The sequence below is a fragment of the Poecilia reticulata genome, linkage group LG10 (genome assembly GCF_000633615.1).
Source record: "Poecilia reticulata strain Guanapo linkage group LG10, Guppy_female_1.0+MT, whole genome shotgun sequence".
Lineage (NCBI taxonomy): Eukaryota > Metazoa > Chordata > Actinopteri > Cyprinodontiformes > Poeciliidae > Poecilia > Poecilia reticulata.
Window position 1 is genome coordinate 24005195 of NC_024340.1, and position 21682 is coordinate 24026876.

At 38.8% G+C, this 21682-nt stretch overlaps 1 protein-coding gene across 1 annotated transcript in view; it reads left to right on the forward strand.

The window, feature by feature from the left end:
- diaph1 (diaphanous related formin 1) overlaps positions 1 to 21682 on the forward strand; it is a 105857-nt gene that overhangs the window by 23040 nt on the left and 61135 nt on the right. The window contains exons 3-18 of the mRNA XM_008420919.2: positions 917 to 1078; positions 1579 to 1680; positions 2343 to 2476; positions 3453 to 3536; positions 3625 to 3697; positions 4304 to 4443; positions 4667 to 4772; positions 4965 to 5075; positions 5281 to 5399; positions 6614 to 6730; positions 10963 to 11078; positions 13466 to 13530; positions 15883 to 16062; positions 18123 to 18704; positions 19880 to 19994; positions 20137 to 20145. Coding sequence (XP_008419141.1) covers positions 917 to 1078; positions 1579 to 1680; positions 2343 to 2476; positions 3453 to 3536; positions 3625 to 3697; positions 4304 to 4443; positions 4667 to 4772; positions 4965 to 5075; positions 5281 to 5399; positions 6614 to 6730; positions 10963 to 11078; positions 13466 to 13530; positions 15883 to 16062; positions 18123 to 18704; positions 19880 to 19994; positions 20137 to 20145 — 2215 coding nt within the window. The remainder of the gene's footprint in view (positions 1 to 916; positions 1079 to 1578; positions 1681 to 2342; positions 2477 to 3452; positions 3537 to 3624; positions 3698 to 4303; positions 4444 to 4666; positions 4773 to 4964; positions 5076 to 5280; positions 5400 to 6613; positions 6731 to 10962; positions 11079 to 13465; positions 13531 to 15882; positions 16063 to 18122; positions 18705 to 19879; positions 19995 to 20136; positions 20146 to 21682) is intronic.

Sequence of the window (21682 nt, forward strand, 5' to 3'; positions counted from 1 at the left end):
TGCTAAAAGTGTTCCTTTTGAAGATTTTAGCTCTTTTCAGACTTTAAATTTGGAGTGTTTCTAGTTTTAATACTTCTCAGTGACATCTAGACAAGTTTAATTCATGCTTAAAAAAAAGAAATTGGTACAGTTAGATGTATACAGCACCTAAAGGTTGGAACTACTGCCACCATCTTTTTGAAAGAAGGTGCCATTGGCTCAGGAGGTACAGATTCGTCCTGGCGTTGCCTATTCCAATCCCCATTCTGTCTGTGCCAGTCGTCTTCATTGGCAAGAGGCTTCAGCCACTTTGCCTGCTGGTGTTTGTCAGAAGATGACATCTGAATGGCAGCCTCAGTTCCGTCAGTCTGCCTCAGGGCTGTTGTGGCTGCAGTGCAGTTTACCACCATCACTGCGTTATGAGTGGGAGACTGATTGTGGGATAATGTGCTTTGGAACCCTGGGCTTATAAAAAGCAGACCAATGTCTAAAATGTGCTGCAATATATTCATCTAGGAAATTGAAATGAATAAGTGTTCATAATACACAAGCAATTCATAAAATGTCCCTCTTCAGGTTAGATGTAGTTCCACGAACAGGAGTGTGTGAGGTTGAAAGATTGAGATGTGACATTTGCAGATGAAGACGCACCTTTTTATTTTGGTGATTTCTATATTCCTTTCAAACATCCAGCTTTCATAGTGTATCTAACCATAAATAATGTTGTTAATTTAGCTGCTTTCAAATTTCCTGCAAAGAGTTTAAAGTCTGAAAACGGCTAATGTCATATCTGCAAACTAAAGCAACTTAATGGCATTAAAAACCTGATGACATTGTCAATGTTTTTTAAAGGAGAGTGGGGCTTGCATGTTTTACTATGCCCTCTCTTTGATGTGTCCGTTTCCTCTAACCCATCTTATCTTGTTCACCGTCCCAGTTGGAGCGTCTCACCAGTATGAGAACAAAAAAGGACAAGGAAAAGCCTCTCCCTCCAAATCAGCGACATTCTTCAGCTGCCAGCTATGAGCTCTCACCTCAAAGCGCTATGCTCCATGAACAAACTGATGAAGATATCCTGGCGCTCTTCGAAAAGATGCTGGTGAGGGAAAAAAAAAAGAGGTTTCTGTGGAAAATGTAGCCACTAAGAAGTCAAATAAAATTCATTATTCAAAATTCAATGTGCAGCTCAGTAAACTCATAATCTGCAGAACTACTGAACCCCTCACTGTTTAAAGAGCCTTCATGTGGGATTACCTAAATACCTTCAAAATAATTTCGACAACAGTTTTACACAGTTGAGTTTTTTTCTGAAAACGGATGTAAGTCATTAAGCGCTCCTATTTTCATATAATCACAGCCTACAACAGACTTCAGCACAAACATGTATGTTTTCATGTTTAATAAAGACAAACTGTAATTTCAAAAGCCAGGACCTCAAAATACAGTAAACTATACAAAAGTGTAATAATACACCTATTTTGTGTCTTTTTTTCCTTCAATCTTTTTTTTCTTTGAGAGTAAATAAATTCACAAAGTGGTTTGCCCTTCACATTTATTTATTTTTTTCCCATTTCTTTGCTTTTCCTATTTCTTCTAAAGGTGGACATGAACCTGAATGAGGAAAAGCAGCGACCGCTGAGGGAAAAACACATATCGATTAAACGAGAGATGGTCTCCCAATACCTCCACACCTCCAAAGCTGTAAGTACCCAAGTTAAATACCTAGTGGACGATGCCAAAATCATTGTGCAGATAAAACATTGAAATGCATGAATAAAAGCTATTGAGCTAGAAATTAATTTGTTTCAAAAGGTGCAGTGAAGACGGCAACATCAAAAAATTACAAAAAAAAAGTGATTGCAGTTCACATTTTGTCATATAACTTTTACTCTATGCAGGAGGTTTAGTTTAAAAAAATGGCCATTCTTCTCTTACCCATTTTGATTTGAATGGGTAAAAATGCAAGATGATCTTGTTGCCATTTTGTTTATATTTCATTTTGATTCAACAGAATACTTACACTTTGCAGCTACAGTTTAAGAAAAAAAATCCTCTGCACTTGGACTTTTACTACTTTAAATAGCAACTAATTTAGCTTTGAATGCTTTTCAAAGCTGAGATGTTTTGTTTGTACAAAATCAAAGGAAAACTATTAAAGCTTCTGTGATTTCATTGTGAATGAATTGTTCCATATAAATAAATTTGGACTTTGATCCTGGTGGGGAAAATTCAGATGTCAAAGCGGCACAAACCAGTATAGTGCAGACAAAAGAGTAAAATAGCATAAAAGAGTAGGATTAACTCTAACTAATGCGTTTTAAATTACAAATACTTTAAAATGTATTATTTGATGTGTTTTTCAGGGACAAGATCAAAGGGAGAGGTCCAAGTCGGCAATAATGTACATCCAGGAGATAAAGATGGAGTACAGAGACCCACAGCAGCTGCTTACCTGTCTGGAGTCCTTGCGAGTCTCACTCAATAACAACCCCGTCAGGTAATGCATACAAGATGAAAGGAATTTGGCCCTTTTTCCCTTCAAACCAGAGGCTTCATTAAATTAAATTTCAAATAAGTTGACCTATACTACATGTGTTGGGAATCTCATCTTTATCTTATGTGATAAGAGGATCTGAAGTGGTGAACATTTTATGGTGTCAAACGCTCTTTGAATGCAGTGACGGCCTGAAGTCCTTTGTAGGTTTTCTTGGACACTTTTTGTCTTCTCTGGTCATGTCCTTTGTGTTTTGCTGCAGCTGGCGCTAGTTTGAGGGGTTTTATGTTCTGTTCGTTTTCCCCACTGGAGAAAAATGAAGCTCAGTCAGGCTGAGATTAGATTGTCGACTTATCTATGCAGCTTCTTTAGGTTGTTTTGGTTAGATGGTTATGATTGTCCTGTGTTGTAAATTAAGTCTTATCTTATCTTATGGGGTTTGATTAATTTTTCTGCATGTCTGAGCATGATTGTGCATATACTCTATACACATTGTATTCACCACTTTCTCCTAATTGGAAGCATTATAATAAATGTGACTATTGGCCTTTCTCTTTGTGTTAGAAGTTACTATTTGATTTGGCCTTTTTCAGTTAAAAATGTTCAGTGGATACACGTGTTTCATTATTATGAAATAATGTAAGCATTTAGTTTCAGTTTCTGAGAATTGCCAATGGTGAAAATAACCATTATGAAATCACCAAAGACTGATATTTTCAGTCACATTTGTGCCAAACTTTATCTGGTAGAAAATGATACTGAAAATCATATTATAAAGAAGTTTGCTTTCTGGTACCTTTGAATCAAACCAGTTCATTAGTCTGGATTGTGTGTTAGACGGTTTTTTGGATACGTTTTTTATTTGTAGATCGAGTTTCAGAAATGACTCGGTCTTGATATATCTGAAAACTTCAAATGGTATATACTGAAAAAGAAAATTAAAAACAATTCTAACTTTTATTCATCTTTTCACGTTAAGTTGGGTGCAGAATTTTGGAGATGAAGGCCTCATGCTGCTTTTGTCGCTACTGAAACGACTTCAAGACGAGAAGGACGAAAACTTGTAAGTCACAGAAATCGGTTGAGCAAAGTGTGCTTTTTATGGAATCGACTGTATTTTGTAATACATTTCTGTCTATATTCTGTTTTAGACAAGCTAGAAATATGGGATACAAATGTCAACATGAGATCATTCGCTGTCTGAAGGCCTTCATGAATAACATGGTAAGAAAACTGAAATTCATTGGTAGATTAGAGATTCTTTTTTCTTTAAACCAGAGGATATTTGCTTTATTTGACATGAGTACTTGTTTTTTTTTTTTTTGTTTTTGTTTTTTTTTCAAAAATGTATGTAGTATACAATTCATACCACTAGAGGGCAATGTGACCACTATTTCAGGTGTCACTGATTATTTTTTTGATTTTCAAAGTAAATCTTAATTCTAATGACCTGAAACTGAATAGAAGCAGAACATCTAAGATTGTTGTAAAATAAGCGTATGCACTCTAAATATATTGAAGTATATTTAAGGGCTGGCATTATTGTGCAGCCCTTTTTAAGTTCTACTATATACTCGAGATAAAGTAGTATTTCTAATAATGTTTTCAAATGAGACATGCTCTTTTTAGTGTAGTTAATTTCCTGTATAACCTATATTGCCTAATGAAAATAGCCTTTGATTATTAGAAACTTGGGAGTGTTCCTTTTTTTTTTCTTTTTATAAGAATGTTTTTAATCCTCTGTATCAAAGTAAATATTGCTTGATGAGTGTTGTAGGCTGAAAACCCCATACATTCATTTTGAAATACGTGTTTTGCTCTTTCTATTAGTATGGTATAAAATCCATGTTGGGGAAGGAGGATGGGATTCGTCTCCTGGTCAGAGCCTTGAACTACAAGGTGCCCAACATGATGGTGGATGCTGCCAAGCTACTTTCTGCCATCTGTATTTTCGATCATCCTGACAACCTGTGAGGATAAATAAATTAAGTGCCAACATGGTGTGACCGAGTCGAGCTTAGTGAAGTGATGGTTATCATTTTAGGCCTGATTTAAATGTTCCTTCTACTATAATTTGTAGGCTAGTTTTGACAGTCATTAAAATCATGCAACGACACAGGCTTTTTTGGGGGGGGATTTCTGTGTGTATTATTAGTTATTAGGTAATGAAAATAAATCTTTGTCTTTTCCAAGTCATGATCGTGTTTTGGAGGCCATTACAGAGGAAGCTGAAAAACGGGATGCTGAGAGATTTCAGCCTCTTATAGATGGGATGCAGAGTAACCAAATTGCTCTTAAGGTATGCAGTCTGATTTAGATCTGGACCAGACCAAGAACTAAGAAAGAGATTTATTTAATCTGTTATACTTCTGTTTGATTTAAGGTGGCATTGTTCATTAACGGTACTTGATATAGCCTGTCATGTAAAAGGCAAATGTTTTACATTAAACGATTTTCTTAATGTGAAGCTAACTTGAAGTGTCTATTGCAGAGTGGATGTATGCAGCTGATCAACGCCCTAATCAGCCGGGCAGAGGAACTGGACTTTAGAATCCATATTCGTTCTGAACTCTTAAGACTGGGACTTAGACAACACCTGAGTGTAAGTCATTAGGAAAACTATCGGAGTGCATTATATATACCTGCTCATATTGATGCTTTTGCTGTAGAGTCACTGATGGATTCTTCTGGTTAAAGAAAAAATCTCAGCTGTCTAAGCTGAAAGATGTTTCACTGCGACACACCTCCTGCCATTCTCCTCCGAGTGCTTTCATCTCTCTCCTTCCATCCCATCCTGATCCCTGCAGGAGATCCGGAGGATAGAAAATGAGGAGCTACAGGTGCAACTCAATGTGTTTGATGAGCTGGCCGAAGAAGACTCAGACGACCTTAGAGGACGTCTTGAAGACATCCGCATAGAAATGGAATATCCTTTCAATAGCAATAGGCCTTTATTGAACACTCCACTCACATTACTTTACAAGATAAAGAAAATTTGAGTATTTTCCCCCTATATTATTATGATGCATTCTTTGAATTTTTCTGTTCACGCAACCCTTAAAGTGTGGTTAGCAAAATATATCTGTATTATGAACACTTTTTGAAAGACATGCCCATAGTATGACTGACTGCATATTAGCTTATGCTTTTAAATTTGAATTTGGATTCTCTATTTTCCTTATTCGATTTCTGGTTGACAACAGTTATAAAGTCAATATTTTTCATGCACAACAAACACAGTCCCGTTACTCCCTCTGTTACTTTGTTTTTGTTCATTTCTCGCAAATTAAATTTTGTGAACATAATCATATTAGCTGTGGTAAAGTCACAGTCAGCAAATAACCCAACCACTGGAGTTTTCTTAAAATAGCTCTAAATTATCTCCGTATTAGTCATACAGTCTAGCACCCCACAAGCACAATTATTTTTAAAACGTGCCTAATTTTAAATTCTCTTTCACAGCACTGGGTAAATTAGTGCACTGCCTACAGTTCACAATAACAAATGCATTACACCAGATGGAGTGTTTATGGTTGCTGTTATGTAGTGCACAATTAGCTAAAACAGCCCAATAAACAATACCAATCATACCATTGATTTCTGAGGTTTGGGAACCTGATTAGTTATTCGGACTGGATGACAGTTTTTCTTTTATCACCATTATGTTTTTTTCCCCTGTATTAAATAAATGGGACAGTTGTGAGATAAATTATTACAAAAGATTAAACTAAATGTATTTTGCTGCTTTGGACTTGCAGTTGCTGATTTTAAACACCAGGTGTCTCCCAAGTGTTACTGCAATCCTGTCCGCTTTGCACGAAGCAGCTCTGCTGGTCCCTAAACACATTTCAAATCCATTAGAACAACTTTTCAAATTACTTTTATAATTGTGTATACATTTGCTTATATACATACTTTTATATAATTACTTATGTGATGTAATTTTTTTATTTAGTATTACTGTTTGTCTCTGATCATCCAACCTCAGTATTGTTCAGTTTGCAGTAATTAATATTTGTTTTTACTGTACAAATATTTCTATTAGATTGTTTATTAATGATATATTCTAGGTATACATTTTATGTATTTTTTAACATGATCCTCTATCTGATGTATTCATTGAGCCTTAACTTGCTTCAATGATGTGAGGGAAGTGTTTGACATCCTGTTCAACACAGTGAAGGATTCCAAGGCTGAAAGTCACTTCCTGTCCCTGATGCAACACCTGCTCCTGATCCGTAACGATTATTTGGCCAGGTATTCCACAATAATGCACAAAACGCACTGATACACATCTGTTCTGTGATAGGTAGTTGCTGCTTGCATATTCACGTGTTGCATTTGACACAATTTGGCAATTATTTACCTTTAATTTATAGTGACTCACTTTGTCATTTATTGTGTCTTTGTGTTTGGGACTGAATTGGAACAGTCAACCCTTTTCTTTGCAGACATTTTGTCATTGTAAACTGATGAAAAGAGAAAACCACCGTTCTGAAAAACATTGGATTTTGCTATTGCATAATTTTGAAGATGAGGTAAATAAACAGCTAAAAAATTAATATTCATCCGTGTTGTGTCTGTACTGTGTAGAGCAAGCTTGGTTTCTACCAGCTTTGCACATCAACAGGATGTGTTGCCATGTTGTCAGATTGGATGAGGTTTACCTGTGTCGACGTCAACTTTCAGATATTGACACAGATTCTCAAACAGTGTCAGACACGGTGTTGGGCAGTTTTAACACACAAATATTCTTAAACTTATGCCATTACATTAGCTGTAGTTGTGTGTGTGTGTTGTCATCTTCTGGAAGGTGAAACTCGGCTCCCGTCTCAAGTATTTTTCAGCCCATGACTGAAAAATATTATTTTACTCCAGGATTGCGTTGTATTTAGCTCTGGATTCCCGTCCACTTGTACTGGCTTATCCTGTCCCTGTTAAGGAAAAACAAAATGGCACCATGATGGTTTACCACAGTTTTTCCACAGTTCTAGTTATCTAAAGCATGTAGGATTTTAAAATGGGCTAAAATGTATTATTATGTTCTCTCATTTTTCACAAAGGTGGGATTTGTGGAGTTCACACTAGTAGTTGTCTTGCAGAGAGTACTGAGCTCTTCATGTTTGCAGCTCCTCAAGAGTAAATGTGTGCCTCTTGGCCATTTCTCTGATGCTCTCTTTGCTTGGAGCATCAGTCAGGTGGATGGCAAAGAAATCTTTTTGATCATCCAAGAGTCATCTTGCTAGGTGTTTTCAGATGATTGAGCAGTGTCTGAGAGATGGTCAAAGCTTTGGATATTGTTCTAGCCTGGATTAAACTTCTTCGCACCTTCGTCTGTGGCGGTCTGCTGTGTTCCTTAGTCTTTCTGAAGTTATTTGTTCAAACAAACATCTGAGGCTTTTACAGAACTACTGTATTTGTTCTGAGATGAAATCATCCACAGGTGTACTGACTGAGTGTTCAAGACAATTGGATTTTAGGGGTATAAGCAGGTCCAGGACAGAATAAATATGCACACCACATCTCAGATTATTTGGTCAGCATCCTTTTTTTCCCCCCACTTCACAAGTATGTACCGCTTTTTGTTGATTTACTACTCAACGGGAGTAACTAAGACTTTTCTGTTTTGATCCGACAATCGTTGATCAGAGCTGATCAAGGGAAAATCACCCATTTTTAATCTCAGGCCAATTAACTGCTCTATCTCTATAATTGGAGCAGAAAAACTCTGTAGAGATAATAAGAACGCACAGTTCAAAAGCTTAAAAGATAATGACGGGTGTACGGTTTTAAAATAAATCAAGCATACCAGAAACTGCAGTCTTCTGCTTTTAATGTGAGCAATTTACAAATAAAAGAAAAATAAAATCTTAACACTACAGTGAGCACCAATGAAACATGGTAATATTGTTGTCCCCATGTAACAAATACAATCTGCCTTGGACCATAATAATCAGGAGTCTCTAGTAAATCTTTCACATCACTAGTTTGCTTATTGGCAAAAATAAATATAACAAAAACGCCCATTGTTTCATGCCATTAGATAATGAGAACAAAGTAAGAGCAAATGCAGCATTTTAGTTGTGGGTTAATGTTGACATGAAAGTAAAACTTGGAGAACATTATTGCTAATGCATTAAAATATGATCAAAGGCAGTTTTTACAGCAGATAACAGGCCTGTTTATTGGTAATTTGATAAAATGTAGAACGTTTGCCAATTGTTTCACAGCCAATGAAATAATAATAATAATAAAAAAATCTCATCTTTAACCAAAGTTTATAAGAACCAAAGTGCTTCTTGTGGCCCCAGAGCTGCAAGTTGCAGACACCTGCTGTGGAGAAACAATGGAGTATTGTTAAAGAAAGATGCTGATGTTTGTACTCAACATACAAACGTCAGCAGGACTATTAAAGCAACCTGGGTTTCCTCATCTCTCTCAGCACAGGACAGGCTGATCATATCTATGCCTTGCAAAAATTATGCTTTATTCATACACAAGGAACCCTGAGGATGTGTTGCATTCAGGCACTGTACAATATATTGACAGGTTATTCAGAGGGTCAACATCTCTAAATTGAAATCATTTTTTTCAGAGAAATTGAGTTTTGGTTTGATTTTAAGCAGTAGACTATCAAAATAAACAAATAAGCATCGGTTTAAATTTTTTAAAAGTGAATTAGTAAAATAAATTACTTTTTGGTGAAATAATTTAAAACGCACCTGGAGCCTAGTCTGTGTCATTGCCTTTAAATCAAATTATTAACTGTTTGATTAGCATATCGGCGCATAAAGCTTAGAAAAATAACTCATCATTTAGAAAATAAACAGCATGTTTTTATAGACTAAGTGAGGCTGTGGACAACAGAAATCATCCGATGATGGTGTCGGCATACCTTATTTTGATTCTCCTCGCATCTCCCTTATTTCAGCAGTTTTCTCCATTTGCTGTTTGTTTTCTAGAGGGCCTTATCGAGACAGTGAAATTAATAAATGCAAAGAAGTCCAGTTTCATTTTAATGGAATTGAGCACCATCCACGCTTATCAGAAGAAATATGCTAATGTCTCGCCTGGTGTCCTCCAAAACCCCTTGGAGTGTGATTTAAAGGAAAGAAAGGGGAATGATTGAATGACAAAACCGTTGCAGAATCATATTAACATTTACTTAGTGTTGTGGATTTGTGTGTGTCCCTTATTAATTTAAAAAATATATTTGCAGCTGCATTCTTGGCATAAAAAAATTATAAGTCTGCCTGCTTAAATGGATGTTTGCCCAGTGTCTTGACTGATGTAATAATGCAGACATAGGATGGTCTATTTTTATCTCTTAACCAAGCAAAAATTCAAAAACCATCTCACCAGCTGATGTTTTTTTTTTTTTTTATATGTGTGTAGCAACTTTTTTTTTACCTGACACACAATGGAGGTGGTCTGTAATGGACTCCAAAGATATATCGAAAGTAAGAGGAGGAGAAAGGGCTTCACAGGGCACAAAGTACAGCTTTGTTAATACAGAGATGAAAGGAAAATGAAGGTGGAGACTGTGAGACAATAGTACAGAGAAAATTGAGAGCAGTGGTAAATTGCTACGTAGAGTACCTGCTGATTTGCTCCTTTATTCAGACATGGTTGGTTTCAGGCTCAAGTGGCGCAGAGGGGAGAGTTTAGTGGACAAGTGTGCAATATATGCTTAATGTAGTTTTATGCACATAGTATATATTTAGTCTTTTAAAGGTTTAGTAGATGTACTTATAGAATTCAATTTGTTCTGTACAGGCTCTTGATGTAGTAAAATAGATAAACCCCTGGCCCACCACAATCTCCTACTTGTCATTTGTAGTTGAAAGTGTCCTCAAGATTATTAAGAATATCACATTTTTAGAATAAAGTTCTTTTTTTCTTGCAACACTAGATGTCTCTCTCGCTCCACGGATAAATCTAAACTTTGGGGAGGAAAAATAAATAAAAAAAACACACCTAAAGTATAGTGAAGTAGTGAAATAAGCATAAGACAAAAGCAAAGTGAGAGAGCAGAGTACAGAGACAGAATAAATAGTGTTGAGTTTTTGAATCTGGCAGCGTCTAATGGGGTCGAAGAATAAGGCACCTCTGAAATTGAGTGTCTGTGTGAAGCTGGTTTGATCAGACGTTTGACGCTGGACACAAACCAGCAAGCGCTCGCACGAGCAGTTGCACACAATCAATCTTTGTGACAAGAAACTCAAACTGCCCTGCTCGCACAGACATCCAATCTCAGTTTCAAAGACAGAGTAGCGGAGGATGTGTGCTCACACATTTTTTTTTTTTTTACCCGAGCAGGGTAACATCATTTGTCTTGCGCAAAGTCAGAGGCTCTGTTATTGACGAGTTGAAAATCGGTGCCATTTGCTTTATTTTGCACATCAGGTTTGGGGGGGGGGAAAGAAAGTGATGCTTCAAGAGAGTTTTGAAAATATTTCTAATGATAAATTCATTTCTTCTTCTAATAGGCCTCAGTACTACAAGCTGATAGATGAGTGCATTGCTCAAATTGTGCTTCACAAGAATGGGTCAGACCCTGACTTCAAGTGCCGCAAGCTCCATGTCGACATCGAAGGTTTGATAGGTGAGTTATTGGATCAGAACATGTCAGCCTTCAAGGATTTTTCATCCTTTTAAATCCCACCTTCAAGCTTTTCCACGTACTTCTGTACTTGAATGCGCCTTCACTCTTTGAACACAGAATGCCAATAGATGAAAAGAAAAATCGGTACAAACTGTTGGTCATTTTTGACTTACAGGAATGAAGAGTGAAATTTTATTCAGTCATAACAGGTTTGCATATCAAGTCGAATATATCATTGGTAAAACCACAAGGTGGAGCCAGAGAGGAAGTACTGATGTAGTCAGAATGGTGCTACAGGTTTTAACAGCACAAATAAGTTGTATAAAACAAATTTGTTATGAAACAAAAGATTAAAAACGGCCTCTTTCCTTCTGTGCGACTCCAAACTCAGCTTGCTGCTGGATGGTAGCTTGAATACTCTGCTGGGGAAGGCATAAATAAAACAAGCCAGCAGTGCCCATCTTCATTTGTCTGCAGGGCACACCATCTCTTCCAGCTGCAGGCATGACACACACTTTTTTTTTTTGGGAATCAAAGTATTAGGACTGATTTATGGGGTGTCAAAACCACTTTGTAGAACTCGCTACCTTGGATGTTTTTACCAGATCCAAATAGCTATTCTGAAAGATAAACGGAAAAACGTTTCCAGCGATGAAGGTGATGCTTTATCATTAAAGTGGGGGCATTAAGTGTCTTCAGGGTGAAATGTATGCTGTTCCACAAGGTTTACTGATTGAAAAGCTCCACAAGTAGTTTAGCAACTGCTAAATTACTGCTAAAAGTAGTTTAGGGGGCTCCCTCACCCCCCCAAAAAACCTTAAGGTTTCAACCAGTTTCTTATGACTGACAACCTGGTCAGTCACAATATGAAGTAGGAAGAAATGACTGTCAGCTTTTAGAAGAGACAGAAATGGTTGGACACAGACCTTAATCCGCCATCAGAAAGGTGTCGGGGGAGGGGATTAAAGTCGACTTTGTGATTGCCACTGATCCGTGAGATCCGTTTCATGTCACTCTCCATTGAATACAAACACAAAATGTGGATTTCTCCCCTGTAAAATAATCGTTCCTGGGAGAAGCCGTGAATACTTGTCTAAATACAGAATTTTATTTATTTTTTCTTCCACTTGAGTGGCAGTTGTTAAAGATCACTGCCAGCAGATGGGGAAAAACAAAGCAAAATACAGGTGCAGGCCATGTCTCATGAGTTCAATGCTCTTTATGGCAGGTCTCCGTTGCTCACTGCAGGAGACTCTAATTGCGCTGCTTCTAAATGCGTCCTGACACACGCGCGGGCTGGCTGGCCTCTTTTAAGCCTGTCAGAGTTATTATTGGTGGAAAGCAGCCCAATTCTGCCCTGCATGCATTATTTAGTGTTTTTCTTTGAACTCTGAAATTCAGCACAGTTTCCCCCCCCCCCTTCCACATTCTGTCTCCCTCTGTGCTCTCTATTCAAAGTTTGTCCCATTTAGCCTAGCCACCATAAGAGACTCGCCCCCTCCGCTAAATCCATTTCACATCCAATAACCACGTAAACTCGTACACAAATACACCCTGAAATTGCATGGGGGTCGGTATATTATACATTTCTTTTTAATCGGGGAAGGTCTTGATCTCCGTTTTTTCCATTCAGTTTATCTTATTATAGAAAATCATTCTTTCCCATTTTATCTATTCCGATAGTGTATTTCTTTTATCTCATCTCTTATCTTTATGGTTCACTTTCTACTTAAGCGTGCACAGATTTTTGTAATTTTCTGTGAGCTTCACACAGCTTTCCGTTTGTACTTATCTGCATCAATTCCCCCCAGTGCGACCACCCCACACCCCGCTTCCCACCCCGGGGCACCATAAGCTGCCTTTGATCTGGTGACATAGTGGCATTTATCTTCATATTAATTAGCTCCATCATCCAGCTCTGAGCCACCTGTTGACCCTGCAATTATGCAGTAAAGGCATCCTGTTGGCCGTTCAGTGTCCTTCTCACCCTGTCCTCTGCCAAGACGCATATCTGATAATACATAACTCCCAGAGCAGAGATTTATTTTGCATGAAGGGAAAACAAAGGTGTGTGTGCAGAAGGCTTAAAAGGTAATGATATGTAAAAGCAGCATGCGACACAAAGCATCCTATTGTAATGAGATGCCTCTGCTATCGCCTCATGGATCTTGACTGCGAGTGTTGTGATAAGGGGGAAAAAAAATGAGAAGACAGATGGCTTGTATCCTTCTGTGAATTTATGTGAGTGCACAAACCCCGTACCACACTGAAGGGGTACAATGGCTCCGAGGTGCGATGTGTGCAAATGTGTTGTCAAAACCCTTATCTGTGACCACTCTTCTGGTTTCTCTCCCCTCCCCTTTTGTTTCCTCTGTTTCTGTCCAAAGACAACATGGTGGACAAGACCAAAGTGGAAGTCAGTGAGGCCAAAGCGACAGATCTGGAGAAGAAGGTACACACAAATCTACTTAATAGTGAAATAAGCCTTGCAGACACAAACAAAAGCAAGAACAAACTCATCAACTGAGAGAGAATCACGCGACCTATAACCTAAAAGACGGTAAATAAAAAATAAAAAATACTGTGAAAGTGTTCTTCAGTCTGACTCAGACATGTTTGAATTATAATGACTTTAGGTTGGCTATCGTCAGGCTGACATGAGATGACAAATTACAAAAAGCGAGAAAGAGAGGTTGACTGAAAATGAGCATCCACTCTCCTGAAAGCCGCCCGACAGACGAGCGCACGTACGTGCTCACCCAGACACATGGGGGGTAAATGTCTTGATTGTGGCTTGTTGCCAGCCTGATGTTTCTGTCCTAGTGACGGGATAATTGCAAAGAGGGAGCTAAAAACTAGTCTTCATTCATAATACGCAGTTACATGTGGGATCATATCAATCGACGAGACACATCCACACTAGCAGGCGCGCCGTGACGTCTAATTGTCATGGACCACACATCATATTGGTGGTTGAGCATGATGGGGTAATTGCGAGCAGTCCCTTTTGGCAGGAATTAGGGATAAGGCTGTCAGGCTGCTGACAGCCAGAGTAACGGATCCGCTTTCTGCAAATTAAACAGCTGTGTTTGTGCCTGTGTCTTCATGTAGTTGTCTTTTTTTTAAACATCATCCTGTTTGTCAGGTGTCTGAGGGAAAATGATTTGAAAATTGCGTTTAAAGTGAGAAAATTAAAAATGCTGTAAGAAGTTTCACTTATGAGGGGGAAGGCGTTGGAAAAAACACTGTGAAGGGCGCTCATTTAAAAACACTGAAGCCTCCTCACTTTATAATTGACTGCAATTTTCGGAGTAAATTATACAATAATACAGAAAAGCACTAGACTGCTAGAAATGTTCTCACAGGCTCAACAGAAATTGTCTCAACAGGTCTGAAATATGTAAGAACAGCTGCCTCTTCAACGAGAATCCTTAAGCCTTCTGCTCGAGAACACACTTGGCTCTTCCATCCATTTTCTTGCACCCTTGTCCCTTAGTGGGGTCGGGAGGGTTGCTGGCGCCTATCTCCAGCTAACGTTTTGGGCGAGAGGCAGGGTTCACCCTGGACAGGTCGCCAATCTGTCGCAGGGCAACACAGAGACACACAGGACAAACAACCATGCACACACACACACACTCACACCTAGGGGCAATTTAGACAGACCAATTAACCTGACAGTCATGTTTTTGGACTGTGGGAGGAAACCGGAGAACCCGGAGAAAACCCACGCATGCACAGGGAGAACATGCAAACTTTATGCAGAAAGACCGGGGCCGGGAATCGAACCCAGAACCTTCTTGCTGCAAGGCAACAGCTCTACCAACTGTGCCACTGTGCAGCCCACACTTGGCTCTTATTATTTGTAAAAAAAAAAAAAAAGAAAATAATAAAGAATTAACACTTCTCAGCCATTTTTTTGAATGAATTGTTTATAAATTTAGGTTAAGTTTTACTCATGTAGTATTGTTTTTGATTTTTATCAGCCTTTGTTTTGCAAAAGTACTTTGATTTCTCTGCTTTCACATAACAAGTCGCAACGACAAACTTCGGTTTATTTTGTTGGGATTTTTTGTGTTAAATCAACACCAAGTAAAACAGAGAGGTAAAATGGAAAGAAAATGATGTATGCTGCATATGTTTGGGGAGGGAATGCCTCCATCAGGTTTAGGCTGAGATTTTTGCCTCTTCTTCTTTGCAAAATACCTCGGGTCTCAACACCGACTCCGTTTTGTTCTGGACTTTGACTTAGACATTCATTGCCATGGTTTTAGCTAAACCATTAATTTTCCTGCTGGGAGGTCAGTTTCATTAAAAAAAAAAGCTTAAACTATTCAGTTTCCTCAACTTCCACCAATTTTGCTGATCTACAACAAAGCTCCCTAGAAAATAGATTAAAGTTTGTTGTTTTTACCCAACAAAGGTAAAAAGCGGCAGTAGTACTTTTGGAAAATACTTTTGTAGTATAGTTTGTAGTGGAATGGTTTTTTTCTATCGGAGTCCAATGTTTTTAGAAACAAGCATAATTACAAACATTATTTAATTAATTAACCTTAATCGTGTTTTCAAGTACCACATTATGATTAACATTTTGAACAGTCAGGATTCCTGTGCAGCGCAGGGACCTCTGTGACTTTTTCTGAGTGTTCTTGTGAAATTTAGGAGAAACAACGGCTCGCTGCTGTCCAGCTAACACCTCATCACAATAAATACAAACGCAACACTGCTAAGTTTAAGCTTTTCCCTCCTCTTTTTAAGTACACTAATTATTTGGTGTCTCTTTAACCATGACTTGAATACACATCAGCTGGATGCAGAGCTGACAGCGCGCCACGAGCTGCAGGTGGAGAAGAATAAATTGGAGAGTGATTATGACCAAAAGCTGCAGGACCTGAGCCAAGAAAAGGAACAGCTGGCCTGCGCCAAACTGGAGCGAGAAAAGGAGAACCAGGGTCTGCAAGAACAGCTAGGCTCTTTGCAAAACCAGGTATACACAAACAGATAATCATGGTTGTATTTTCAATTGTCACTTTAATCACTGTCTTCAATTTTGTGTGTATCATTAAGCTTCCGAAGCTTTTATGTTTGCAGTTCATATATTAAGCTGTACTTCTGTATTTTGTTAATCGTTCTAGTTATATAGTTAGATCAGCTACAACATGCTCAGGAAACATGCACAGAAAACGGCATGAAGCAAAAATATTTTGAGGTGCAGAAAAAATGCAATCTTTCAATTCCCTACGTTGAATCGTTGCCTAAAATTAGTGAACGCCCACTTTAGGACCGAAGCCCTTCATGCTTCTTGATTTTAGGAAATGCCGCTGATGAATGGAAGAAAAATAAAAGGATATTGCAAGTGCGCCAAATTCTGCAGGGATTAGAGAACTTTATAAATAATAAAAAAGCGGGACATTCGGAGGGACTAAAAAGAGAAGGAAAAAAAAAACAGGATGGAGTCGGGACAAACATATTTTCTAAGGCCAAGATACACATGCAGTTTGTGTGTATTTGTGTATTCACTCATGGGGAGGCAAAGATGAGGATTGTTTAGCTGTCAGTGTCCTGCTGCCACACCAGCTGGACTCTGCCTCGTAGTGACAAACAAATTCACAAACACATCAAGTGACCCAGAACCGTCTGCCTCTGAGCACGTGTGCTCGTTAACTTTATGAAGATGTTTTTGTGTGTGTGTGCGTCTGTCTGTCTGTCATTTGAACAACCACCCAACTTCCAACATGAGCTTCATCCGTAGAAGCTGATGCCAGCAGAGTCAACTTCTCATCGAACAAAGGCTCTAAACAAACACACACACTGTCTCTGTGACAGTTGTCCAAAGCGTCACCAGCACCACGAGCCAGGCATCAAACAAGCTTCTCATACTAAGATGGCTCACGTTCTGTGTTTGAGGCGCTGCCGATGGAAGATTTCTTCACATGTAGAGATCTCTCGGTGTCCCCTCGTATGATGCTGTGCCCAGTTCTTCATCTGCTGCTGCACTAAGAAAGCCTGCCTCCGAGGCTCCCTGCGTCTGTTACTGTCTTCCTTTCAAAGTCCGAGGAAACAACACAGACAATTTGTTACACTGCTGCATGCAGACAGGGATCCACACACGTACATGCACGCACGCACACAGTGTGTTCACTACAAATACAGAAGAACACATAGAGGAAATGAGCTTCTTGGTGCGTGCTAGCTCTAAATTGTGTGTGGTGTATCAATATTCCAAAAGCTAGTCTGCTTTTATTAGCTGACTGACTTTAATGACTTGGACAGTTTTCTCAAAATTTGGCACCAACTGATGTAAATACTGTAATCAGTACTTCAGTGTGGAAATGAAAAATTCATTACACTCTCACTTCTCATTTAGAACTTTATCCTCGTCTTTCAAAACTTTTTTCTTTGAATTCCTCTGTGGACTTAATTCCCTTCTGCTATCATTTTCTGTGTACTTTGCCCTGCATTCTCTTCTCGTTTCTTCCAAAACTAAATCTTTTTTAGGCCGTAATCACTAACTCACTTCTTTAGTTATTTTCTTTCAGTTGGCTTCTGTTTTCCTTGGAAACAGAATTTGGCAAGGGTGAAATTGAAAATGATGATTCAAGGGATTTCAGCGTGAGCGTCGACCTCTTCCAGTTCTACAAAAAAGACTCTAGAATTTCTAGATATATTTCTGGAATATATTATATAATATATTCTGGAATTTTCTGTTATGTTAAATAATATTGTTAAAAAAAATTGACAATGGATCTTGAACATGCGACACCAAAGCTAAAACTAGCAGACGTTGCACTGCTTAACCCAAATAACAGTCTAAAGCCAATAATATGTTGGGTTTACTTAAGACTTGGGCCTAAAAATTAAAGTTAATTAGTTGAGTCGGATGGGGCTCGGACTCTGCCCCAGAGGATAACCTGGTTTGGTTATCCTCTGCAGATAACCAAACCAGGCTTAGGTTTGATATTTCTTTTGATGTTTTTAGACTGGATCTAAACTCGAGTGTGACTAAATGTTCTTTTCCTGGTTCTTTTCATAATGATTTACCTACAGATTGAAAAGTTGTCGAAGGATCTGGAAGAAGCCAAAACGAAGGTGGTTACGGTTACTGTTCCTGTGCCAACACCCGGTGTGCCACCTCCTCCACCTCCTCCACCCCTTCCAGGCCAGTCTGGTGTTGCACCTCCAACTGCGCCTATACCAGGCCACGCAGCTATACCTGGTCCAGTTCCTCCCCCTCCACCCCCACCGCCTTTACCTGGGATGCCAGGACCACCACCTCCTCCGCCTCTCCCCGGCATGCCAGGACCACCACCTCCTCCGCCTCTCCCCGGCATGCCAGGACCACCACCTCCTCCGCCTCTCCCCGGCATGCCAGGACCACCACCTCCTCCGCCTCTYCCCGGCATGSSAGGACCACCACCTCCTCCGCCTCTYCCCGGCATGGGAGGACCACCACCTCCTCCACCCTTACCAGGTGGTCCTGGTATTCCTCCTCCACCACCAGGACCAGGTATGCCTCCACCCCCGCCAGGAAACTGGGGTCCTCCTGCACCACCTGCACTACCCTTTGGGCTCCAGCCTAAGATGGAATACAAGCCAGAGGTCCAGTTGAAGAGGGCTAACTGGAGTAAGGTCAGTGCTGACAAAAGCAGTTAAAAATGTTATTTATAATATTTAGCAACCTGTAGGTTGATTAACATGTATTTAAGCCACAGAGACTTGTAGAAACATCATTGTATAGCATAACATTTTTTCTTATAGGCGTCTCTGTACGAGTAATATGTGAGCTTGGAGCTTTTCCAGTGAAATATTCACCAAAAGTAGCTTCCACGCATACGTGTATCTCATGACTATGTGCTTCAAGTTCTTCAGCACCCTCTCCTCTATGATGGTTAAAACATCAAAACGTCTTTCTTTCTTTCTTTAGCCTAAAGCTACTGTTTAATGGCTAAAGCAGACTTCATCAGCATTTACACTCTCTCTTTCTCACTTCTCCTTTGTTGGGGTGGTACGAGGGTTTGACAAGGATGTCAAAGAAATTGCGTTTTAATAAGCCTCCTTCTTTTAACTGCACCACTGAAAGATAATTAAATTGCGGCTGGAAAGGATGGTATTCTTTTGTAATTTAAATTGACTTTTTTTTCTGGCTTGGGTGTCATCCGTTTTTTTTTCTCCTGTGCATGCTCTCTTGCTTTCTTTCTTGCTCCTTCGACTCATTGCCATATCACATTTCTTTTGCCTCACTCGCTGTCTTTTCTGTCCTACACCCATCCCTGAGGCAATGTCCATAATGAAAGGCCTGATATCTCTAAATTTACTACCCCTGCTTTCTCTTTCGTTATGGGCTTTTTATTCTCTTGATAAGAATTTTGAGAAAGTGGAGGAGAGGGGAAAAAAGCATGGTTAATTTTGACTTGTGCGAAAACATGCAGATAAAACTAAGGGGGGAAGGGATTTAGAAGTCAAAAGTTATTTGAAACTTAATCTGAAGTTGTTTTACACCATAATATGTACAATAATTAGAGAACATGACTACATGCATCTTCTTCTCTCTTTCCTTTTTGTGTCCTTCATCCTCTCATACCATCATTCCTACCAATTTCCTTTAGTTTCTATTGACTTCTTCATCTGCAGATCTCATTGTTTGCCAGGTGTGCAGATAACCAATTTTGGGCTATTGAGCCAATTTGATGGAAAGATCATATAACAGCTGTGATTCATTTCCCTCCTATTCATGTCATGTTTCTTTTCATGTCATGTTTCTTTGTCTTCCCTCTCCTGTACATTCTGACCTTTGTGCTTTTTAGATTGCAGCTGATGACCTGAGTGAGAACAGTTTCTGGACCAAATCCAATGAGGACCAATTTCAGAGCAATGAACTGTTTGCCAAACTCACGTTAACTTTCTCATCACAAACAAAGCGTACGTTTTTATCTAGTGTGTAATATCTCATTGCTTTTTACATTGCATTTCTAAATATTAAAGAATGCTCTTCTTTTTTTTTTTTGGTCTTTTTCTATGTAATTTCCACAATCCATGATGCCTTTTCTTCTTCTTTCATCAGCCAAGGGTGGTAAGTATACTGCACACTGATTTTTCACACATTTTCTCTTGCGCTTCTCTCTTTCTCTCATAAGCCGATGACACAGCAGGACTCCACACTAACTTTTTCAACTGGTTGCACTAGTGTGTCTAACCTTTTCAATTAGGTGCAGCCAGATGTTCACATCTCCTTTATTAGTACCACGATACATCTTTGAAACTCAGATTTTGGTCATTTCCTGATTGACAGCAATGTAAATAGGAATTTAACAACATGAAGATTTTGTATCACGATACAAAGTCATCCTTTATGTATTCAATATTGAGAAAATATAACTGACTTTTATTCACATTTTAGTATTTCCTTTATCCCCAAATCACAAAAAGTGATTACTTTTTAACACTTTTTGAAGTATAGCTACTAATGTTAACCATATTAACTAAAATTAGCTTTACGAAGATGTTTGTGTATGTGCGTCTGTCATTTGGACAACAACTAGCTTTCTTAGAATACATGGCAGTTGAAGGACAAATGGCAGTCCTTTCATTCAGATAAAAAGTGATATTTATTACTGTGAAATGCTACCATTAATAAGACCAAAACGGAATATTGTCTTCAACCTGAGAAATTCTGGAACATTTAGTTTCTATTTTGATAGAAACTTTGTTTTGTCAGAAACATGAAATCGTTGACAATATGCCTGGACTGTGGCGCTCTGAGGTATAGAAAAAATAATCTATTTTTCTGTGTGTGTGTTTTCTTGACATTATCAATGAAAGTTATCAAAACTACAAACCTCAGCATAGAAGAAGATATAGCCAGCAGCATAATCAGCCAAGACAGGAGCGCAAATGACAGCTGCAGACTTTCTCATATGGACATAATCATCCATAGTTGTTAATCTGACGATATTAGCATCGCTGTCTGTTGTCATGGAAACCATCCTGGTAAATGGACTGAACTTATATAGGCACTTTTCCAATCATTTTGACCACTCAAAGCGCTTTACGCTGGAGTCACATTCACCCATTTGCACTCACAAACGCACACACGTTTACACCGATACGTAGATCGGTGGGAAGCTTGTGGTTAGGCACCCAGGGGCACATCAACATGTGACAAGAGCAAGCTGAAACCGAACCTACATCGTTCCGATCACCGGACTGCTCTACCCACAGAACCACAGTCGCCCCACTTTTTTTAGTGAGTCATGTTAGCACTTCAATCATGCTTAGTGTAACAATGCTTGTGTCTTTGTCTTCAAGCTGTAACTGCACCAACTAAAGCAGTTTCAGAGAACCTGAAACCTGAGCCAGATGATCGTAATAAAACGGCAACATCTTAGTTGATCATAATCTTAGATGATTGTAATGGTATTAATAATTTTAACACAATCGTCCGACCCGCTTTCTAAGAAAAACTCAAAAACATTTGACCTACACTTTTTAAATGGTATTCTACTTACACCCTATGATGCATGCAAGCTATTTTGTTTCTTGCTTTTTTTTTGTTATTGTTTTGCAAGGTGAGGAAAATGCTATATCATTAAAGAATTTCAAAATGAAAA